This window comes from Drosophila persimilis, unplaced genomic scaffold (assembly GCF_003286085.1).
Source record: "Drosophila persimilis strain 14011-0111.01,24,50 unplaced genomic scaffold, DperRS2 tig00000676-arrow-arrow-pilon, whole genome shotgun sequence".
In the NCBI taxonomy this organism is placed as follows: Eukaryota; Metazoa; Arthropoda; class Insecta; order Diptera; family Drosophilidae; genus Drosophila; species Drosophila persimilis.
Window position 1 is genome coordinate 1,061,778 of NW_020825332.1, and position 24,261 is coordinate 1,086,038.

The following is a 24,261-nucleotide window of genomic DNA, read 5'->3' on the forward strand; positions in this document are numbered from 1 at the left end:
GTGTGTGTGTTTTTTTTTTGTGTAGCCCCCAGCCACTACTCTCCTCTGAAGATCTCAACACTCTCTCAAAACTCTGGAGTGCTTCATGTCCGCGGGTTGTAATTAAAATGTTCAATAAATCGTCTAACTTGATTGTCGATATTTTTATAACAAGCCAAGCGCCAAAGGTGGGCAATGCAAAGGGAAGGCATACCATACTCGTAAAGTGAGGGGCTCTAACGGATGTGGTTCTGCGTATAAATCGCGCTCTCTGTAGGTTAGAGTTCAGTTTATGGCTTCATGAAAGCCAAGATTGGTTTTCAGGAAAAGGAACGAACGATGGTGGAACCCACTCGATATGGATCGGGTAGAGAGAAGTGTGGCACAGACCATCTTCTATTGATTCTTTTGGAAGGATAGGAGAATGAAGATTCAAATGAAGAAAAATATCCCACAAAAGTTGGAGAGTTTAGAGATTCAGGGATCTCCATACTATAGTATCTGCAGATGGGTTTCTTCTAACTATTTCTTGGGATAATCCTTTGCTAAGCAAATGAAACCACACATGCAACCCTTGCTTAGTAAATCGTGGAGGACCTCCTTCCATTTCTTTCTTTAACGTGCCACCATCTCTGTAGCGAAATCTTGGGACTCGGCTTAGACATTCAGGCCATCCCATAGTGGAATCTCCCCTACTCTCCGCGCATGCGTAACTGATATCCATCTTCGGCGGTGTTACAATTTTTTGCTACTGCCGTGCGCATAACTTGTCAAACAGCAAACAAAAGTGGAGCTGCGGCACATAAGATGGAGGATGGTAGATTGAAGATGAAGATGAAGATACCCCTAGAGATTGCAACAGCAGCGGCAGCCGCATTTAAGGCAATTACATGATTTGGCTGTGCAAAAAGGCATATTGAATAATCCAATGGGGCAACCGCAGCAGCCACTGCCGCAGCAACAGCAACAGCAGCAGCAGCTGCCACATTCCATAACCAATTCCGGAATAATGACCAAAGACGTGATCATAATTGTCACACTGTCAGAGCCAACGTCATCGGCGTCATTGTCGAATCAGAATCAGAAACAGAAACGGAATTGGATGTGGAATCAGAATCCGTTTAATGTGTCAACGTTCTGCCAGACGTTAATTTGTTCTAATTTGTTTCTAATGCCATTATTCCAGCTGTAGGATTCTGTTGGAATATGTCTGGTCATAAGCCCCTTCCTCCCTCCCCCTCCCCCTCCCCCTCCCTCATTCTTCATAAGATCTTTACGAGAATTACACGATTCCTATGCTTCCGTAATGCCCAGAATGCCGTAATAATAATATTTTTATTGCCCTCTCCTCTCTCCTCTCTCTCTCTATTTACGAGTAGTACTCTTTTTTGTTTACTGCTGTTGGCCGAGTTTATTGTTCTAGTTTTCTGCCACTAGGGACCCCTGTGCTCTTCTCGGACAGAGGTCCGGTGTTCGGTGTTCGGTGTCTCTCGGGTCTCTGGGGTCTCCTCTCCTTAACAGTAGTTCTTTCGCTCTATGGTCGCTGGTCGCTGGTCGCTGGTCGTTGGTTAAGGTTTGTTGAACCCTTAATGAGTTTAAATGCCAGATATGATATGGTTTTTAATGTACGTTTATGACTTACATTTACTTGTACTCTGTACTCTGTTTCTCGTTTTTTTTTTTTTTTTTTCTGGGCTTCTCTCGCTTTTTGGGACACTTTGTGGGACAAAGTTAATGTGGCTGCCATTACGGTAACGATTCGGTCATGATACCAAAGGGAAGTCGGACATTAGCCTTCTGGAGTGTGGAGTGGTGTGGTGTTGGGGATCTCTGGGTCTCTTTTCGGAGCGGATGCTTGGAACATGTATTTTTTTAAAGAGCGGAAAGGGGCTTGCCTTGGGACCGTTGGATATGTGGAAACTTTTAATGAAATATTTCACTTGCCAGAAGAGAATTTTCAGTGGCTCAACTTGAAAAGTACTTCGAAGAAATACTAGATATCTAAATCCTATTTCGACCAAGTTTAAGTTGGCTTCAAAGACAAGTTTTTCACTCAAACCATTGAGCCCTTGATGAGATCTTAAGCTTCAAGTTGAATAGTTCTATGCTTATCCCAAAAGACTTGCAACAGCTCATTCCCTTTCAGAACTCTCTCGCTCTCAGGCACCTGTTCATCACCATGTTAATTTTCTTCCACAAAAATCACTTTCCATAACCGAAAACACTGATTGGTCATCACTTTCTTCCATGTTCTTTCGCCCTTAACATGTAAGACAAATAGCCCCCCAACCTTTGAACAAATACGGACAGAAATAAAGGTGCAAACAGCATGGGCATGGAATCCATAACCCGAAGAGATAGGTTCTGGGTCTTGGGCTGCGGATTCCGTTCCTCAGTCCGGTCTGTGCGTTCTGGTCATTTACCTCCAACCAAAAACGGTCAAAATGTTTGGGTTTCGTTTCTGTTGGTTTGTGGCCTTTTACCGCTAATACACGCATAATAAACTATGGTCGAAGCACTGCCTCTGGGGCTTTTCTTTCCTCCAAAAAGATTTAGGCCCCTTCTTTGTGGCTGCCACTCACGTACCGCAAAATGTCGAGGGGGGGCCCAGTCCGTGGTCATTGTGTGATTGAGAAGCGGTAGCTTACCTGCAAAGAAAGAAAGAAAGAAGAAAGAAATGTAAAGAAAGCGAAATTAGTATTTGGTTGTGTCAAAATAATGGCCTAAACATTTCAACAATATGGCAAAAAGAGTAAATTCTTCTCACTTTAATTTGAATTTGAATGGTTTGCTGTGATTTGCTTTTGAAGGGGAGCCCGAGCCCCGAGAGATGGTTACAATTAACATTTAAACAAGCCATTAACTTTCCAGGGGGACTGGGGCATTGGGGTTCTCTAGAGGTACTTCATATTAAATAAAAAAAAGAGACTGCAAATAATTCCATCGGCAGCCTAATTACTGCAGTGAGGAGCTGGGAAGAGCGGAGCGGAGCGGAGCAGAGATGGAGATGTCTTTTGTCTCTAATATAATATGCAGTTCTCTGCCGCTGCTGCCCCTCTGCTCTGTCTCTGGGGCTGCTTTTTGGGGCCTTGGGGCCAAACACTTTCTTTATTGGACTTTCTTTCGCAGTTTTCTTTGTACTTTTCCTTGCCATTTTCCTATGTTTTTATCAAAGTAGCGCACATTGCACATCTCATTCACCGCCAAAGTCGCCTCCTCCCCGACCTCCTCCTGCCAGAGCGGGCCCTGCGGTTACATTTCGGCTTTTGTTTTGCATCTCTGACAATCTTTTCTTTCGCATGGCTTTTCCTTTGGGGAAGCAGCAGCGGCAGCAGTGGCATCAGCGAGAAAAAGCGGTGAGAGATAAAGATGCCGACATTACGCGCTTTGCATTTTCCATTTTCCACTTTACATTTTACATTTTTCTCTGCCTTTCTGTGCACTGGTTTTCCCCCCTGTCCATCTGTCCATCTGTCTGTCTGTCCCTCTGTTTTTCCGTCTTTCTGTCTGTATTTTTTCTGTGTTAATTATAAGCTTCCGCTTGGAAAAGGGCAGCATGTGGCTGCTGCAGTGATTCTTTGATAAACGGGAGAGCCGATGCAAAGGGCAGGCTAATGTCTATATTAGTTGGATGTTGCCGCATGTTGCACAAGCTTTGATCGGCATTTCAATGGGTTTCAGAGTAGTCTTACTCCGAAGGGGAACTATTTTGCTTAGAAACAGTGGCTTGTCCGACAGTTTCCCTTTCCTAGAAAATCGTGAATGGAAACTTCATCGAAACCCTGGATATTCCCTGTATCTGGGCAGATTTGTGTATAATATGATTCGAAATACACAAGAAGAATAATGTAAGTTCTACGAGTATCATTCAATGAATCTTCACTTTCCTTCGATGAATCTGCTCTTCTGCAAGAATTTCCTTGGATTCCCAAGTAACTTCTTTACTTTCCCTACACGGAGAGTTTTTTTTAACATTGTTCTAAAGCATTATCGGATGCCAAAGGAACTTCTTTATGGATCTGCCTCCTTTTCTTATAAATGCGTGGCTGCCACATCGGAGGGGAGTCCATCATTAATGTGTCGTCTTTGGCTGAGGCAGAAAAAAACAGCAAGTCGGCAAAATATAAAGCAAATACCAATCCCTATACCCATTCCACTTGACAAACCAACCAACCAATCATCTATCTATCTATCTATTTATGTTTGCATCTTGGTATCTTTTTGCTGTGTGTGCAGCTAAATGCCAGAGGCATAACTATTGAACGAGGGGCGCAAAAAAAGGTGTCCATCAGAGATGGAAAGAGGATCATCCGCATCCGTAGCCGCATCCGCAGTCGGCATTTGCGGCAATTGCCGCAGTTGCAGATACTTGCGGATTTGCATTTCATGGATACAGATACAGATACAGATAAAGATACAGTGAAAGAAGAGAAAGATGGATAGATAGATAGATTGATTGATAAGTAGATACGTTCATGTTCGGTTAACAGTAAAGGCAATCCCCTCCATTGGCTAGAATGTATCTATTAGATACATGGCTGCTCATGGCTCAGCATTTACAGCTATCAATCATAATTAAGTGAATGATAATCAAAATGGACAGCATTATGAAAGCTCAATGCGGCATCCCGCTCCGCGGACACTCCACTCTCCACTCTTCACTCTTCACTCTCCATTCGGATCTCCATTCGACTCTCCGTTGCGGTCATCTGTTCTGTTGGTCTCGGTCTCGGTCTGGCTGGGTCTCTTCTCTCTTCTCTGTTATTATAGATAATGATAAAGAGAGGCAGATCGAGCGGATCGGAGTGGAGCTGGAGCTGGAGCTGGAGATGGAGTCTTATTCTCATTCTGTGGTCGTCGGTTCGTTGCGGCACCGTTATGCAGGTCAGCTGCAGCCTCCACCTTCTCCTTCTCCTCCTCCTCATCCTCCACCTCCTTTAGTCTCTCGATCTTCACACTCTTTGCTGCAGACTGAAGACTGAATCTGAATCTGAATACCGCTGCTCATCTTGTATGCAAACGCAGTGCATTCCACAGACAGAAGGGGAGACAGAGAGAGAGAGAGAGAGAGACTACCTCTGAGATACTTCCCCAAGTGTTCGTCGGTGGTTCGTGGTGTGGTGTGGAGGGGCTTGTATCTCTCATTGACATGCCAACTGGATGGCAAATTTAGCACGCTATGATCCGCAGTTGCAGCTCCAGCAGTCCGCTTGTACCCGCTTGTAGCTTTCATTTTGCTGCCCAGGTGACAGCCTCAGCCTCAGCTATGAGTAGTTGTTGCCACCACCATCAGTCCACCAGTACACTCCACTCCACTCTCCACTCTCCACTCTCCTGTATCTTCTGTCCTCTGGTTTGCCTGCCAGGCACATTAATTTATTAGTTGCACTTGCTTGTTGCGCTGTAAAAGATACGCACACGGTTGGCTGCGATACTTTTTTCCTGCTTGCAGGCCCAGCTTTCCACCACAAGTCCGTTGCTTGGCTAGTTGTCGCCTATCAAATTACCCAACAACTGCTGGCTGCTCTGTGGGCCAGGCTAACATCAGTCCCCAGTCCCCAGTATCCAGTACCCAGTACCCAGTCTCAGTCCCAGAGATTCTGCTGTTGTTAGAGGATGCGATGCCACTGATGCTCTGGGAGAGAGGGTTTCGCATGAAATTGAGGTTTATGCGTTGGCGTATATCGTGTATTGCTTTTATGGGGAAACTAAACTGAAACTCTTCTGTTGCCGCACAGTAATTTTCATGGGTTCACGAGGGTTGCACTTAAATTCTAAACCTTTCCATTGCATCATTAATAGCTTTTTAAGTGCTAGCTTTTATGATTTTGTGCCACTTTTTGATTACAAAATCGTGCCTTTCAGGGACTTCAATTTTTTTCATATAACCAGTAGTGCAAATTTCAGCTTTTACCTGATATATTGGATATTTAATGGCTGGATCAGTGGATATTTTAGCCTTATGGAATGTTTTCTTTAAATGATTTCGCACTAATATCGAATGAATCTTCATTCAATCTTCCGTTTGTGTATTTGAAGAATGTCTATCCTTTAATCTTCTACAGATTCCATTCCCACTCCAAATTGCAACATCTGCTCCCCTGCTCCTGCTCCTGCTTCTGATTTCACGACAATTCGTTGCGCATAAACCTGTCACAATCAATTGCAGTGCCATCATCCATATGTCCAATGCCCGCCAACCATTTTGGGATGCTTTGGGATGCATCCTGGACTACTACAACGGACTACTTTGTTGGCCTGCCCCATGCCACAACATGCCTGTCGCCTGCCTGAATGCCTCCCCATATATGCGGAGCGGGCAAGCGAGGAGTCAAACTCGATATAGCCGTCCGTTGGTCCGGTCGTCCGTCGCACTCCTATGTAAAAAATGTCTAGGGCGAGAGATTTGCTCATTAATTTTCGCGGCCTTCTGGGGTCCCAGGCAGCCAGCCAGCCAGGACTCCTCTGCTCTTTTGAGCGAGTATTTCTCTGTTTTGACGTTGATTGAAGATGCGGTCGTGTTATGGGTGCATGGGAACCAACAGCCCAGACCCAGTCACTGCCATCCTCCTCCTCCCCTCTCTCTCTCTCTCGAAGATGATTAATAAAAACCTGAGCAAAGTTCCCCGGAATTTTCCACTTTTCCATGTGCGATCTTTGAACTCAATTAGTGCTTGTCGGAGGGAGCAGCAGCATCTATCTTTGGGACTGAGACTTAAACTCAGACTCAGGCCTGAGACGGAGGCTGTGCCACAAATGACACATATATTGTGGCTAAAAGTTGTACTCGACTCGTATCTTGTGGCATAAATTTCCATTTCGTATGCCACGCCCCCTGTACACGCTTTTAGCCCATAAAGAAACTCTTGCTTTTTGTTTACCAGCTTTTTCAGCCGTTTCTGCCTGTTTCTGCGGCCTCTGCTGTGGCCAATGGACATATGATGATGATGATGACGATAAACTTCGATGACTTCATGATGATAGGGATGGTTTGGGTTTGGGTTTGGGTTGGGTTTGGGTTGGGGATGGGGATAGAAAGCAAAGCGCTCTCTCTCTCTATCTATTTCTCTGGTCTCTCAGTATTTCCCTGCATTCCAATCCTTCTTTGCTGCTGCTCCGCCCTCTCTCCCTCTCCCTCCCTCTCTATCTCTATCTCTCTCTGTTTCTGTCCATAATTGAAGCATGTCCCCGTCTGTGTTTTGTACCCTTTTTGCACCATTTTGCTTTCTGCGGTTTTCCATGCCACTTAGTCCAAGCCACCTCCTACTCCACCTCCTCCTCCACCTCCTCCTTTTACACTCCATTCCATTCTTCATCCGAGACTGGCTGCAACTGCCACTGCCACTGCAACTTCAACTCAATTTTGTTTGTGGCCAAAAAGGAGTTTTGTGGCTTTTGTGTCCATATTTTTTTCTCGTGCCCAATTTGTTATTTTAATGATTTCGATGGAATCTTCGCACATAATTGAGCTGCCGTCCATCCACCTCCCATCCACCTTCCACCTTCTCCTTCTGTGTGGACTTCTGTTTCTCTTTCTGGGACAGAAGTATCTACAAGTTTTGCATGCAACCGAAAGACCCACAATCCACAATCCGCAATCCACAACCCACAAGTGTTTGCTTGCCCCATAGAAATATCTGACAAATGACCAGGCAAACCACACAGACCAGGCCAGGCCACAATTGTATCTGCGGTGTGGGGGTAGGAGTGGGGGCGAGTTGCTGCAGGGGCAAAGTATCTTTTTTGCAACTGCAACTGTAGTATGCCATTCAAATGTTTATCCATAAAGCACTTGTAATATCCGACAGCAAAGGCCTTTCAAATTCAAAATGCCTGCAGTTGATCGTCCGTCTGTCTGTGTGTCTGTCTGCCCCCAAAATGAGTCTTAACCATCGATATGCTCTGATGTCTCTGATTCGAGTCATGGCTTTTCCATTGCCAGGGAAATTGACACTTTGGTCGGTCGGCTTGCTGTCGCCATTGCCATCGTCGTCTCTTATTAAAAATTGTGTCAAGTTGTCAGCAGCAGCAGCAGCAGCAGCGGCAGCTGCAATCAAATGTCAGTGTGTCAGTGGAGGAGTGCAACGTGCAACAGAAGTGCTGCAGCGCACTGGATGGCCTACAAAAGATGCAAGTCCCAGTCGAAGGCTGACCCCCCAACCCCCACCTCCCGACCACCGACCACCGACCACCGACCACCGATCTGGTCTGTCTGTAAGTGGAGTTGATGGCGTCAAAAGCATTTCCCATTCCCATTTCCATTTCAATCCTCAATCGCCATGATTCGAGCACAAAAGAAAAGAAAATGAAAATGAGTTTGATTGAATTTGTGGCTAGAAAAAGTCTGTCGTTGGTCTTTGCTTTGAATGGATGAAGGTTATCTGTTAGGCTCTGATTGAAAGTGATGATGTTTTTGATTGATGGCTAGATTCGATTAAAAAGCTGAAGGGAATACAATACGTACTTCGATTGACGAGAGACATATTCGGCTTTTGTAGATCTGTGTTTTGGTCTCTGTGGATCTGTGATAATTTCGGCCTACTATATTGATGTTTATTAAGGAATCTTCTGATTACTCTTTCCTAGGGTCTTCTAAGTGATATTGTATTGTTATCCCTTAGATATCTGGATATATCTGCTGGTTATCCATAAGCTATAGTTTTCTGTTCTTTTGGGTATCTCTGGAAAGAGATCTGTGATATATAACTACTTCCTAATGATAAAATATGTATATAAATGCTCTTTAACTTTTCATTGAAATTTGTTCTGATTTTCGATTCTTTTATAGGTATACATTATTTCATTTAACATACTATATATGACATATCATTACATTTCACATGCAATCGTGACATTCTATAAATACATATGTATCTTTTATATATTCCGCTAGATATCATGGGGTTATATCTTAGATATCTTGTGATTCTTGTTACTGGTTGTTCTGCTTACTCCTTTGATATCTCTTGAGGCTTCTGTTAATCATTTATTAGCTGTATCCTGTATCTGTATCCTGCAGATATCTTCTGGCTAACCTCAGTTTTCTTCCACTTATTCTACATATATCTACTGTTTATCCCCCTGCTTTTCAAGCAGGCAAACTCTTCAAACATGATTTCAATTCCTGAATTTCTGAATGGCCCACTTCCATCCATCTTAATCTCCATCGCAGAGCCATCCAAAGATCTATAAATTAATTGCACTTTCTAAAGAAAATAAAGCTGCCACAAGCAAACACAAAAAACTAAACAAAAAGAAGAAAATAATCAAGTAATTTGGCGATGAGCCATAAATTCAACAGAAATCAAAACTCGATTTGCGGTCGAGAGGCAACTTTGACCCGAAGGTCGCTGCAATTAAAGACAGGGAAAGATGCCTATCGATCGAAGCTCTACTCAAGAGCGAGAGAGAGATAGAGATAGAGATAGGAAGAAGACTTTCCTACTTGAACATGCAACATGCAACCCACACACACACACACTCCACAGACAGAGAGGAGCGACTCCTCACTCCATCCGTCAGTCGAGAGTCCAGAGTCCAGAGAGCTTAGACCTGAGACCAGACACAGATACTCGCTCACGACAGGTGAATGCAATCAACGATTCGAAATTCGAATATAATGCTGAAAATTGTTCGAGTGAGTATTTTGAATGGCAAATGCTTCAATGCTGGAGCCGTTTACAACTCTTTTTTCGTCTTTCGATGCAGCAGATGCTTTGCTTTATGTTTTTCCTTAGTGGATCAACAACTTTTACTCCACTTTCGGCATACGGCATTCGCCATTCGGCGAGTAGAGGCGTTAGAGTCATAAAATTTATATCTAATCCAAAAGAAAGTGCTCTGGGGGCGGGCCAACCACCAGCAGCCATCCGCTCCATTCCATTCCGTCTGCTAAAACCAGAACCACCATTGACACCAATGTGGCCCCCACATACCCACATCCCCACATCCCCACATGTTGGGTTGACTGCCCCATGCCACAGATGTGTGGTGCCTGTGCCTGCCACTGGGTGGCATTTTGTAGGGCATTTAAATTGCTAATTTTTTTGTTTGAAACCAGGAACCAGGAACAACCAACAAAAGCTGCTGCAACTTCTGTTCTGCTCTGCTCTGCGCTGTTCTGCATTTATTTATGCTTTTTATACCCGATACTCAAAATGAGTATTGGGGTATATTAGATTTGTGGTAAAAGTGGATGTGTGTAACGTCCAGAAGGAATCGTTTCCGACCCTATAAAGTATATATATTCTTGATCAGCATCAATAGCCGAGTCGATTGAGCCCTGTCTGTCTGTCCGTCCGTCCGTCTGTCCGTCTGTCCGTCTGTCCGTCCCCTTCAGCGCCTAATGCTCAAAGACTATAAGAGCTAGAGCAACGATGTTTTGGATCCAGACTTCTGTGATATGTCACTGCTCCAAAAATATTTCAAAACTTTGCACCGCCCACTTCCGCCCCCACAAAGGGCGAAAATCTGTGGCATCCACAATTTCGACGATACGAGAAAACTAAAAACGCAGAATCGTAGAAGATGACTATATCTTCTAGAGTGCAAAATCTGAACCAGATCGTATAATTATTACAGCCAGAATCACGAAAACAATTTCACTCTTTCTCGCTCTGTCTCACTCTAACACACAGGTTTCATGGTCGGTTTTGCCAATTGCAAAATATGAGTTCAAGGATCTCAGAACCTATAAAAGCCAGAGCAACCAAATTTGGTATCCACACTCCTGTGATATCGGACCTTGACCGTTTCCTGTCCAAATTTCGCCACACCCCCTTCCGCCCCCGCAAAAGACGAAAATCTGAGGCAACCACAAATCTCAGAGACTATTAAGGCTATAGTAACCAAATTTGGTGCACACACTCCTTTAAGATGTCACTATAAAACGTATATCTCAGAATTTCGCCCCACCTCCATCCGCCCCCACAAAGGACGAAAATCTGTTGCATCCACAATATTGCAGATTTGAGAAAACTAAAAACGCAGAATCATAGATAATGACCATATCTATTAGATTGCTGAATCTGGATCAGATCAGACCATTTTTTTAGCCAAAAGGAACAAATCAATTTGCAGTGGCTACGCAGCGCCCGACGTCACGCTCAGACTGATTTTCTGTCTCTCTCGCACGCACTCTTTGTCGTGTCGTTAAATATTAGCGGCGTCTGCCGGAGGAGAGCCATACTGACTTAGTATCGGGTATAACCTTAGAGTTGCGGTGTCCGCAGCAACTCACAACGTTCCCCCTCGTTTTTTCTCAAACAGTTTTTTCCGTTTTTCAGTTTTTGTTTTTTATTTTGCTTATAAATTGTAATTTCTTGTCCTCCCGACTTGAAATGCGCAAAAGTTATACCTTCTTCAACTATTCGTACCGGCCTGGATTTAGACCTGGGCGGGGAACAGGGACCTGGGACCTGGACCTGGACCTAGACCTGGGCGGGGTGCATAATTTCCTGACTTCCTTCTGCTTTATGGCCAGAGCTATGTTATAAAATTGTTAACAAATGGCGCGGTGGAATGGGGGTGGGCTTCAAGCCCACAGGCTAGAGACAGTTTATGTCTCATGAAAATGGAAAATCCTCCTATTCTTCGAAGGAAAAAGAGGAATCTTTCTAAAGAAGAACTTCCAGAGTGGCTTGTATTCGGTTTTCATTAACCACATACCCATCTGCCATTAATAAATCCATCTTTAATCAGATTATCCAGCACCGAAATGAGAGCAAAAAACCAGCAGCCACAAATTGAGTTTTCTGGCCTGGGTTTATTATTTTAATTTGTTTTTGGAAAAGTGCATTTTGGGTATTAAGTTTGTACGCCATAAATGCTCGAATGCCATGCTCATGGGATGCATGTGGATATGGATATGGATCCATCAACTCTTATAAATTATTTATCAATTTGATGTTGCAGCAAGCAGGCAGCAGCCAGCAGGCCATGCACCAATTGAATTAGCCATCAAAATGCCAACAACAACAAAAAAAAAAAAACAAAAAGAAAAATGTGATTTAAATGCAATTGGTTTCTGCCTGGCTCTGTGGATCTACGAGTACGTACAATTACACGACCTAGAAAGCCAAAGCAGCAGAAAGTAACCCGAGAAAGAGAGAGAAGAAAGCCAAAGCCAAAGCCAAAGCCATAGCCATAGATAGAGCCCCTGCCACAGAGCCACAGATCCTCAGTCGAACTTCAACTTCAACTCCCAGTCGAAGTCGAAGCCGAAAAAAAAAAAACACACACCGAAAGACAAAGAGCCGCAGATATAGATACAGTTTCGATGGGGAGTTTGGAGTCTTTTGCGGGGGCCCCCAAAGACACGAATGAAGAATGAAAGATGTTGCAAGTATCTCATAGGTCGTTTGGGTCTCTGTAATGCAAATAGCTGCAGTTGTTCCGCCGCAATGGAGAGGGGCTCCTCCAGTACCCAGCCGCCAGCGCCAGCGCCAGCTCCAGCTCCAGCTCCAACTCCAGCTCCAGTTGTGTAGTAGAGACATTCGCAATTAGTTTGCCAAATGCTGTGAGATCTTAATTTGGTCGTGAGTCGTCTATGTAGTCGTCGTCGTTGTGGGAGATGGCTGCAAGGGGCCATGGGGCTGGCAGGGAGACAGGACAGAGACAGAGACAGAGACCGGGTCCTACACATTTGACTCGACGAGGTGTCAGGTTTGTTTAGCTTGAACTTGATGTAGTTTGTTTTTGGCAGTCGGACTAATGATTATTTACACTCTCACTCTCTCTCTCTCTCTCTCTCTTTCCATCTTTTTGCTCTGGCCTAAAACGTTCAATGGAAAGTGCCCTTTGGATGGCAGATAGCAGACAGCAGAGCACTTCTCATTAGTATATCAATGTCTTGTAGCTGCACGATCTACAGACAGACAGACAAAACGATCGATCCAACGCAAGCGCATGATCTGAACTTTGAGAGGGTTTTTCTGGAGATCTTTTTTGGAATATCCGTAGGTGCATGATCTGTCTCAATTATGTGTCTTCGGTTTTATCTACAAAAGATATAGAATTCTCTTGGGTTTTTCTATAGTTACAATATTTGAGATTTAATTATTTCGAAAAGATCTGGGCATGCCGCTTCGATGATCTTTATCTTCAAGATCAATGGATTTTATGTTCTCTAAGAATGATCTTGAACTTCTTGAAATCATTTCTCTTGAGAAATCTCTATTCCATAGACAAACGATTAATCGATCAAGTGATCTTCCATGAGAATGATCGACCCATAGGTGCTCATTGGTCTGTAGGCCCTATTATTTCCACTTCCATTAGTTTGATCTTTGCTCATGAGCTGTTCTTCTGTTGATATTTTACTGGTCTTCTGAGGATCTTTTGTTGATTCTCTGCTGTTCTTCCACAGATCTTTTTCCGATGTTCTGTTGATATTTTCCTGTTTTGAGTTTAACAGTTTGTGGCACCACAAAATCCTTGAATTTTCGAACTTTCTTCCATGAGTATTCCCCTTTTAATTCCTACCGATTCTTTCATCAGTTTCTGTGGCCATCTTCCTGCCTCATTTGCCGATGATGATGATCAGCAGATCTCGGCAGCAGAGATCTTGAAGTTGTCTCTCCTTCTGTAATTGAATAGCATGCGGCGAGATAAATGCCTTGGCCAAATGGCCAATTCAGGCTAAGAGTACGGGCACCATTACGAGTACGGGACGGGTATTCTTGTTGGCCGCGTCATTGCCATAAATTGCCCATCGTTCGATAAATTATGGAATGGGCACAGTGGGCAGTCGCTGACCATCTACCAGATACCATCTAGCATCTACCGTCTAGCATCTAGCATCTAGCATCTAGCATCTACCAGATGCCATATATATGTATGTACCTCCTCCTCTGATGCCTCATCCGATGCCAAAGAGAAGTTCTATCTATTTTTGGTTCTTGGGCTAATTGAAATGGGGCTTCCTTCCCCTCTGTTGCCTCTGTTCTGATCTTCTGTTCCTCTGCTCCTCCGTTTCTATTTCTACTTTTGCTTTTGCTTTTGCTCTCTTTTTTCGAACCTCTTTTGTGTCGGGTTTTTATGGGCTTTGTTTTCGCCTTTGTTTTTGGCGGATGCCGAGCCGACCCTTTACCGGATTTCACTTTTCATTTTGGCATTTCTGGGGTTCTCTTCTCTATCAAAAAGATATATTATTTTCGCTCTTCGCAGGTAAATAAATTACAGTTATTAGTGGGTGAGTGGGTACCCCTCCCCGCCGCGCTCCGCCTCCCGAAGCGGCGTTTAATTGCTAGTAAAAGTTTTAATAAATCATCGCAGAAATGGAGAAAGACACGGACATTGGGAGAACGGGGGGCGGGCAATGGGAACCCTTTCCCAAAATACAAAAACGAAAAAAAAAACCCCAGTTAGAAAGCCAGTTAGAAAGACCTCTGCCACTGAAGATTGGCGGCATCTCGGCTTTCTTCTCCTCCGTGTCTCTTGGATGGCGCTGGAAGAGGCATTGTTCGATTTTCCCTAATCATATACCCCTACTCGGATACCCCTACTCTTTGAATACCCCTCTTTATAGCACTCTCTATACATGTGAATACCCTTTCTCTCTCTCTCCGTATCTCTCGGTGTTGAAGCTTTCTGCTTCATTGCTTTCATTTGCATTCGATGGCAGTTTCCGCTTTGCTACCAGTTTTCCCTGGAATCATCATCATCATCGTTCGCCTAGTGGTTTTTCTTGGCCTTTTCCCGAAATTAGCATAACTTTGGGCGGCGTCGAACGTCTCCTAACGTCCAACAACAGCTCTAACGGTCAGCTTCAATCAAGGGGCCATTGTGTCTGTGTTAACAAGCAATTGATAAAACAAAGCGGTAAATATTTAACCCATACTCGAATACCCCCTTCGCCTCCCTCTCTGTGCTTTTTCTTATGTAATGAATCATGTTTTCAGCTTCTTCTGTGAGAGACACGGGGCACACGATGATGTATGTATCTCTGAGGTGTGGTCGGGGGTGATATGAGGTGCTGATGAAGTGCTTGAAAGATGGAGGAGTTTTTGTACTGGAAAGTACTCGAAATTGTCATATTTGATGGAATTACTTGAATGGTATATTTTACACGATTAACGTTCAATTCGATGAGACATTTCTCTGCTTTTTTGGTGACTTTCAAAAGCAAAGCAGAACTGAATTGAAAATGCAAGAACTTAATGCTAAAAGAACTTAAGGATCTTCCTATTTGGAAGGTCTGTTTTTAGTTTTACATTTTCCATTCTTTCATAGATGTTTTTTTGTTGTTTTTTTTTTTTAAATGTTTCATGAGTATTTCTGAAAACTCTTTTGACTGCCATTCATCAACTTTCAATTAGAGAGAAAGAGAGAGGAGAGACACAGAAGTCTCCACTTGAATCCATATGTTGCATGCTGTTGCATGGCGGCCTGCTTCATTTCCCTGCCATCTTTTGTTGCTTTTTTGATCTACAGCCCACACAGACACGACACACACACATAGAACAAGTACAGAGGAACCTCGCGATAAGTGCACTTTTCCATGTCAATCAAACGGCGGCAACAATTGCTGACCAACAAGTCACGCCTCCTTCATCCTCCTTCATCTGTGTATTCTATAGTATCTTCGAGCATATATAGAAAATCTGGTGGCAGCTGCCAATATCAGTCTGCATGTCTGCCTGTCTGTCTGTTGGACAACATTTCACACTCGTTTTCCACGCAGGCCAGTAGGAGGAGGGGTTTTCCCCTGTTTGTCTTTGTCTTTGATTTTGCACCGCCTCCCGCCTTTCGCTTCTTTTCTCTTTTCATTATGATTTCTTGAAAAATTACATTAACTGCAATTCACTATTTCTTTTTTTTTTGTATGTTGTTTTCTGTTACAAGTCTATGATTATATGCTCTATGACTTGTGAAATTGTCGGGTGTCATTGCTGGAACGACGAGGCACGGGGCATGGACACGGGGCACGGGGCACGAGGCACCAGAGTCCAAGTTTGTGTGGCAGGAACGAAAGTTTGGTTCCGTTTGAAAGTGTTCGAATTGCGGGGGGAAATCACCATAAAGTGACTCAAGAAAGGGGTCTCTCGTAGCTAACTAACTGACTAAACGATTCTGATTAAGAATGTTTAGGTTAAGTGAAATATTCTGGCTGTAATTTGAGGCAATTTGATGAAGAAGGTGCTCTTTAAGTTTCGGGACACAGTCCAACAACGCCAGAATCGAGGCATACTTCATAAAGAATATCTCTCGGAGCAATGGATGTCAGTTGGCAGCAAGAGAGCGTGCCCAGATATCCAGAAATCGATGAGAAGTATCCCTCTGGGTTCTCTTTCTTATTTCTGCAGAGGTTCTGTATCTGTATCTGTATCTGCATCTGCATCAGCATCTATCTCTTCTTTAGTCATATTTTATAACCTCATTAGATGGATGGCTTCCTTTTCCTACCATCGCATCCCAGAGGCACCCACCCCACTGCAGTATGAGGCTGCAGTTAAATTTGAGTTGATTTCTTCCTGCATCGTATAGAGAGACAGTGGCAGCAGGCAGAAGGCTATAATTAATTATTATGAGTGGCGGTCTGGCCTGGCCTGGCGTTCGGGGAGTGGCTTTGGCTCATGCCAAGAGAAGCCTCCGGGCTCCGTCCACTAATTAGATGAGTTGAGAGCGTGAAAAAGTCGTATATTCGTACTCCCCATGCTGGTTGCATCATCCAAAGAGGCCGAGAGAGAAAGACACTGGAGAGGTATTTGCAACTCATGCGATGCGATGCGAGACAGATCTTGGACGCTACGACCTGTCCATAACGGCTCTTCGACCTCTATAACGATTCTATTTCCATTTCTATCCATACAAATCGAAACATCGGCTTCGGTATTCGGTACCAAGTGGTTAGCCTGCTTTTCTAATGCTGATTCTCTTCTGCAGTTCTTGGGTGTCTTTTTTGTTGTTGTTGTTGTTGTTGTTGTTGTTTTTTGGGCTTTGAAGAAGAAAGCGTGTAAATTAAACAGGCAGCGAAAGTTCTTTCTTTTCTCGGCTTACTTTTCTCCTAGTATCATTATTTGTATGCAAATTAGCGACGCGCAGCCCAATTCTTTTGTTTGGCAATGTAACAATTATGCTTTCATCTCATCTTTCGATTGTTGCCAAAAACCAAAGACTCTGACTCCGAGGTGGAACAGAAAACAGAAATCTATTTAACAATGTGTTAATTACACTTCGGTCTCACAGTTCTAACAAAAATCAAACCGAGGCATAGAGAGGCGGGAGGGGATGGAATGGGATGGGATGGGATGGAGATTCCCCCTGCCACGGTCCGTTCCGTAACCGTAAAACAAATCTGAGCTTAATCGTTAATTTATGATATTTCTAGCGGTAACCGACAGCCCCCCAACAATCAAGACCCAACCCGGAGAGCGGAGACGCTCCGCTGATCAACGTCATCATCATGGGGGCATTCTTTTGCTTCTACCTCGACTTCTGCTTCGACTTCGACTGCTGGACGATAGACGTTAGAAGATGGGTAGATCATAAACTTTGGATTGTAGCTTCTTGTGTAGCGTTCATTGATTTGCTTTGATTTGATGGCCTTTAAAAGACCATTAACATGCCCAATGCTCGACCATTGGATTGTAATTAATGATTGGTTTTCTCGCATTCGAATTGTTTACTTTATGTAAGACTCTCCGGAAAAGATGGACACGACAGGTGCTATGGGATATATTGATTGGTAGAAAATCCCTGTGTAATCCTTGGCTTACATTCATAAGAAGCGCATAGAAAGGCTCTTGTTGGCCCCGAGATGAGTGTAAATCACAGAGGAGGGAGAGTCACGATTGGCACAACCCTCATGGGAGCATGGGGAACATTTGAGCACGGGAACTAGGAGCAGGGAATGGCCTTAAATGTAACTTTCTCTTAGGCTTAAAGCCTAATCCGAATTCCTTCTTGAGTGCCAGAAATTCCCCAGTGACAAGCCATAATCGGGGGCTCCATTCACAGCGTTCCATTTGATGGAAACGGCATCAAACGATGCTAACCGCACAAAATGCTGTTCGATTAATCTCTGAGTAGAGTGCCGCTCGATTCGATTCGATACAATCCATGGATCGACCGATCGATGGATCCAACAAACAAACAATTAAAGACTTCATTAGAGTTGTCGTCTCGGCGGGGCCTTGCAACCCATTTAGGTGCGGATATGTGATTGCAATTTTAATTAGGAACAAACCAGAGAGATAGAGAAAGAGCAGAGCGGTAGAGGGAGAGGGAATAACCACCCATTGCTGAGCGGAGAGTAAAGCATTTTCATTTAGTTTAAATTCTCTTTTCATTTCAGGTGAGTCTCGTCTCGGAAGAATCTGCTTAGAACACTGGAACGTGCAACCTGTTCGTTCCTCTGCGGCTCAGCTCTCTGTTGAGTGAGTTGCTCAACCTGCTGCTGTCGATTGGATTGGATTGGATATTGGATGGCCAATTGGTCGAGGCGATGGCTATGTGTGTCGTCGTCGATCGCGCATGTGGCCATAAATTATGTCGTTGTGCACCGGAGAGCCAGAGTCACAGTCCGAGTCTGAGTCCGAGTCCCACTCAGACGAGGAGTCGTCGCTGCTGGTTCTCTGCTCCCCCTTTCTGCACGCCCCGTAAAAGTTGTAGCTGCCACCAATCATCATAGTTAGGTGCACATCAAAATTTATAGGTCAGTAGTGGCAACAAATTGCACAGGCATTCCAATGCCCGATGCCGATGCCTGACTGCCAGACTGCCTGCCCAAATCAATGGTGATTCCCAAGCCCCATCTGAGATGCCCTCCATCTTCATCTTCGCTGCCTCTGGCTCTGGCTCTGGATCTCCTTCTGCTGCATCTAATAAGGCTTGACCAGTTCTCCCTTGTCCATGTCAACGATGACTGGTGGTTCCCCCGAATGCCCCCTCCCCCCCCCCCAAAAAAAAAGAAGAAACAAAACGATGGCTAAACCAAACAACCAAACACTGACCCACTCAACAATGGTACTCCGATATTATGGTACTGAAAGTCACAGTCTCCGTCTCCGTCTCCATCTCTGTTTCAGATGCGACTCCCAGTTGCTCCCTAGAGCTGGGTGCTGGGTGCTCGGATCTGGGATCTTTCTCCCAGCCTTATGACAATCGATTTGCAATGGAAAGCCAATGCCTGGAGGCGCTCCATTTATAACAAGTGGCCGGCTTTTGGCCAACTATCCAAGTCAGTTGGCTCCACTCCGCTCTGGTTGGTCCTATGATGGTCCCTCTGTAACTCTGATCTTTTTGTTGCAGCTCTTTCCCTGCCTCCTGCCTCCTGCCAGCGATGTTGCTGTTGCTGTTGTCATTGTCGTTGTCATCGCTTGCTTGCTGCCTGCCTCTCGTTGTGGCTGGCGATAGTTTGAGAGTCAAGTTGTTCCAATAATTCCGCATTTGACATTCAACCGGGGGTTTTACCCGAGGTTCTACTTGTGTTTTTTTGTGTGTTTTCGTCTGTCCGAAACGGTTGTTGTTTTTGCTGTGTGTTGCTGTAGGATGTCTCTGTCTCTTGGTCTCTTGGTCTTTTGGTCTCCTGGTCTCTTGGCCCATTGTCTTGGGAAATATTGTATGTATCTTCCAGATACATTGACAGGCCTTCGCCTTTTACCTTTACCTTTTCCTTTCCCGTTTTTCTTTTACTATTTCCCCATTTCCCATTTCCCCTTTCCCCTTTCGAACATTTGTGGTCAATCGCTAATTAAGCCAAAGAATGGTCTATCTTTTGACTGCTGATGGGAGATTGAAAGAGATCTCTAGGTATCTCAAAGATCTCTCTGAAGGGAATTATAGGGATCTTATAGCATTCCTTTGGGAATTGTTTCTCTTGAAAAGATCTGTGGGATGCAATGATCTGTAAACTAATTACAGGGTGCGACCTTTAGTCTGTATCCTAGAGATGTTTATGTTTCAATATCACTTCTAAAAAAAACTTTCAACACGATCTTAGGGAGTTCCTTAACGTTCATTGAATTTGGGGAAATGTTATTCACACAATGATCCTTTGTTGTAATGATCTTTAACCTAATGTCTGAGCTAGATTTTCCTTCTGTAGATTTGTAGATCTTCTAGTGATCCTAGAGCTTATTGAAATTATGAAGGACATGAAGCCCTTTGAAAGATCCTTGGCTTGTAATGATCCCTAACTTAATTTCAGGAGTAGCTATTTATTCCCATCTGCTATCTAGATCCTACAGTACTAGTAACAGTACAGTAAGGTCCTATGCTACAGGTATATGTAGATCCCATTAAGCCTTAACCTCGATAAAAATTCTTACCTTATTATCCTTGTTGTTGACCGCTGATCCCAGCTTCTGTTGGTAATACTCCTCGCGTGCATTCGTGCTGAGGCTGTCGATGAGGGCCGAGGCATTCACATGGCCATCGTAGACGAGGCTATCCTGCTGCTGGGTGCTGTATGTGGAGGCAGCTGCTGCTCCTCCTGCTGCTGCTGCAGAGGATGAGGCTGCTGCTGCTGCCGCTGCCGCTGACAGAGGAATGTTGGCCTGTGGAGTCCGTGTGTACAGCTGCTCGATGGGCAGGCCGGGATTCGCTGAGTTTGTGGTGGCCGATGGGAGGGCAGAGGATGATGATGGGGCCGAGGATGATGCACCAATCGAAGGCGTCACCTTCGTCTGCAGCGGCTTCGTCTGCTGTTTCTGCTGGTAGGCAGCGTTGGTTGAGAGCTTCTGCTTCTGTGTGGTGCTTCCGCTTGGGGGCTTGGAGGCAGCCGCCGCACTGGCCGCCGCAGCACTGTTGCTGCTCGGACGCTGGGCGCCGCGCTTGAGGGCCGTCGTGACCTTGTGGCCGAAGGGTCGCTTGGTGGCCTGGCGGTGCTTCAGCTTGCCCATCGTCGTGAGGGTGCGCTGCTGGCTGCCCGCATTCGTGGCTGTGGTGGTGGTGGTGCTGCTGCTGCTGGGATCCGCATCTGCAGCCGTGATGGCTGCAATGTTGTTGTTGGAGCGGGCAGCCACGAACTGATCGTCCGGATCGGTGGCATCGGTTAGGGCCTCGTCGCTGGTTGTGGATGCTGCCGCCTGGTCCTCCTCCTGGGACTGGGAGTCGTCTGTCTCCTGGCTCATCTCTGGCTGGGTCGTGAGATTCGCAGAGGTCGTCTCACCCGTCTCCTCCTCTTCGTTGTGGTCACTGGTGCCTGTCCCTGCCGACTCTTGGCTGAAGTCCGTGGTGGTGGGCAGGTCCTTCATGAGGGTCGTCTGCTGCGTGACGGCTGCCTGCAACGCGGCCTGCTCGTTCATCGTGTGCTGCAGCTCCAGGAGCGTCGTCTCATCGAGGAGCAGGGTCGGGTCTGTTTCCGTCTCCGTGGAGCCAGTGGGTGGCAAGGTGCTCTGCTCCTCCGCCTGTTCTTGCTCCGTTTCCGCTTCCGTTTGCTGCTGTTGGGTCGTGGAGGTGCTGCTGCTGCTGGTGCTGGTGCTGCTGCTTCTGGTGGAGGTGGCCTCCTGCTGGCTGAACTGCTGCTCCTCGATGTCCAGCGACTCCTTGAGTCGCGCCACCCGCTCTACGATCCTGGCCAGCATATCCTTCTGCTGCTCGGGCAGGTTCTTGGTGTCCAGCTCCAGCAGACGGTCGTACTTCCGGATGTTCCGCTTCACCGTCTCAATGTCCGCCCGAGTCTTGGCCGAGGGGGGGCTGGGCTTGGCCTTGGGCTCCTCCTCCTGGAAGTAGGCGCGTGCCCTGCGATTGCTGTAGCCCACCAGCTCGATGACACCGGGATAATCGGAAGCGGAGGCGGACGTAGCCACAACGAGGACCAGAGCCACCAGAGCCAGGGAGCAGCTCCAAGCGGTGCCACTACTCAGAACCATTTTGGAAAAAAAAAAATCACTTAGCACTTGGGTTCTATATTCTATTCTCCTTTTTTGTGTTGTGGTTTATTTTTGTTGTTTGCACTCGCGAATCACGTATTTTTCGTGTATTTCTCGTATTTCCTCCCCCTCTTTAATCTGCTGTCTCTCGTCCCTCGTCTATCTTCTGTAGCGGATTAATGTCAACTAACTGTAACTCTGACGCTTTGACAGCTCTCTCGGAAAACACGCTCTGCTCTCTCTTAAAAAAAAAGGCGAACCGCGAATCCAGTAATCAGGAGGAATGGAATGGGGGAATCTTCTGCCACTTGATGCTGCTTTGGGGATAGTTTTCTATGCGTCTCGGTGTCGGTCTTCGGGCCACGATCCGCAGACGACTAATGTCGGATTACAAATGTTCCAGGCCGCTGGACTGCAGCGTCTTTTAAAAATTTTCAAAGCGGAAAACGCATCGCGTCAGAGTCGCGCAAAGAGAAGACTTTTCTCCCATGGCCCCCAGCCCCCCCACCACCCGGTCACGGCCACAAGTTGTTCTTTCACCAAGTTCATGGCTTAGACCGGTTTGAAGCCAACATGTTGCATGCCGCCGCGATAGCAATCGCAGAGAGTCTCGCAACCACACACACAGAGAGAGAGAGAGAGAAAGAGAGTGGGAGAGCGCTTTCTTTCTAGTAAATGTTGCTGAGCTTCAAGCAGATGTTACCAAGCAACAAGCACATGCTCCTAAGCTTCCATCAAATGTTGCGAAACTTGTATGTTCAAATGTTCCCAAGCTTTGATCAAATGTTGCAAAGGTTCCACTGACAAATGATCCTTGCCACCGCCTCTGGGGGGCATGGATTTAATTGCATGGCCCGGCACACGCCTTCCTCTAAGAATAACCATCCAGCATGAGCATGAGCATATAGTATCTCCCTCCGATCGCTGCCATCTACGGTATATATTCCCCATTCAATTAGTCATTCCACAAACGCACACACTCGGAGGCACCTCTGTTTTGGCCTGGTTCTTCTATGTGGCTCTCTGTTTCGGTTTCTGCTGTTCGGCTGTTCGACTGCTTTCGCTTCAATGTCAACTCAGAGGCTCGTTTAGCCTGTCATCGATTTGGTAGACGACTGGTAGAACCAGACACCATAGAACCATAGAGCCGCTCCTCAACACCTCTCCCGAACACACGGCAGCACCGGAACCTCCGTTCTGGCATGGATCCCAGATCTCAGATCTGAAAATTCTACTCTTTTTTCCCTCGTCTGTTCTGGTCTGGTCTGGTCTGGTCTGGTCTGGTCTGGACTTGTCTGCTGTGTGATGTACAATTTAGTTAAATGCTTTCGTATTAAACATAATTTGTCGCGGCCTTCTTAATTGTAGATTGGGAAATAGCTATGTTGTCTTCTCTTTTCGTTCTCTCTTTCTTTCTCTACCTTTCTCCACTGCCACTGCCATTGCCATCTCCATATCCAAATCCATGTGATCTATAGTCCAGAACGTGCCCTGATCCACTAATGAACTCCAGATTCATTTCCATTTCAGGGTGTTCTCATATTTGTACTCTAATTCATCAACTGGGGTATGCTGGCACTTTAATGTGGTTTGTGGTGTGTTGATAGGGAAAAGCATTGAAACTGTATGAATTTCCACCTCTCAAATATGCTTAAACTATCATTAATATGCCACATATATGATAACCCTACACTTAATTGTTCTAATAAATTAATTCAAAGCCCACTTTCCCAATCTTCCAATCCAACTTCCATCCATTCCTCGTTATCATTCTGTAGAGTATTTATGCATTCATTCAGCATACTATTACTAGAGAGTCTAGAGTCTAGTCTAGTGCTCGTCTATTGCCTGGGAACTGCAATAAAACAATCACAAATAAGTTATAAGAAAACGAACCTCAACCAGGGACCAGAGACCAGAGACCCAACCAAAGTGGAGCTCAGGCCGGAGCTCCGTTCCGTTTGGAGCTCTGGAACTGTGCAGTAGCAGGGCTGCAGCTTCCCCATTTTTCACGTAGCCGCGCAATGAAAGAAAACCGAGCGTTAATTAAAAAAATAGCCATAGATCAATGCACCTGATAGATGCGGGAAATGTTTGTTCTGCTGCTGCTGCTTCTGTGGATGTTGCAGTGGCAGTGGCAGTGTTGCTCTTGCCGTTGGCTGTTGTTCCCCCGTCCAAGGTTGGGGGGCTTGCCTCTGCGGAAATTTGCCAGCGGCAAATGTGGTATAATTTGTGAGAAAAAGGCTTGGTTCCTTAGCCCTATTTAGAGCCCCATGCCCCATGCCTCATACACACCTGGTACGAGTAATAGACGTAAAGAAAGAGAGCCTCAAGCGATCCTCAGAAGAAATATCGTTTATTACGAATCCGAAGGGAGAGAGAGAGAGGAAGGTTGACAAGGCTCCAGGCGCTTCCTTCATTAGCATCGACGGGGGAAAAACCCGTCTCTGGGGCTCTGTCTCTGACT

The 24,261-nt window shown here is 45.5% G+C and overlaps 2 protein-coding genes across 2 annotated transcripts in view; one reads left to right on the top strand and one right to left on the bottom strand.

Moving 5' to 3' along the window:
• The window catches only part of LOC6599716 (uncharacterized protein PB18E9.04c), a 31,625-nt gene extending 9,805 nt beyond the window's left edge, over window positions 1-21,820 (bottom strand). The window contains exon 1 of the mRNA XM_026991565.1: window positions 20,250-21,820. Within this exon, the coding sequence (XP_026847366.1) occupies window positions 20,250-21,794 (1,545 nt within the window). The 5' untranslated portion in view covers window positions 21,795-21,820. The remainder of the gene's footprint in view (window positions 1-20,249) is intronic.
• The window catches only part of LOC6599714 (elongation factor-like GTPase 1), an 86,225-nt gene that overhangs the window by 15,166 nt on the left and 46,798 nt on the right, over window positions 1-24,261 (top strand). The gene's annotated exons all lie outside the window — the stretch shown is intronic.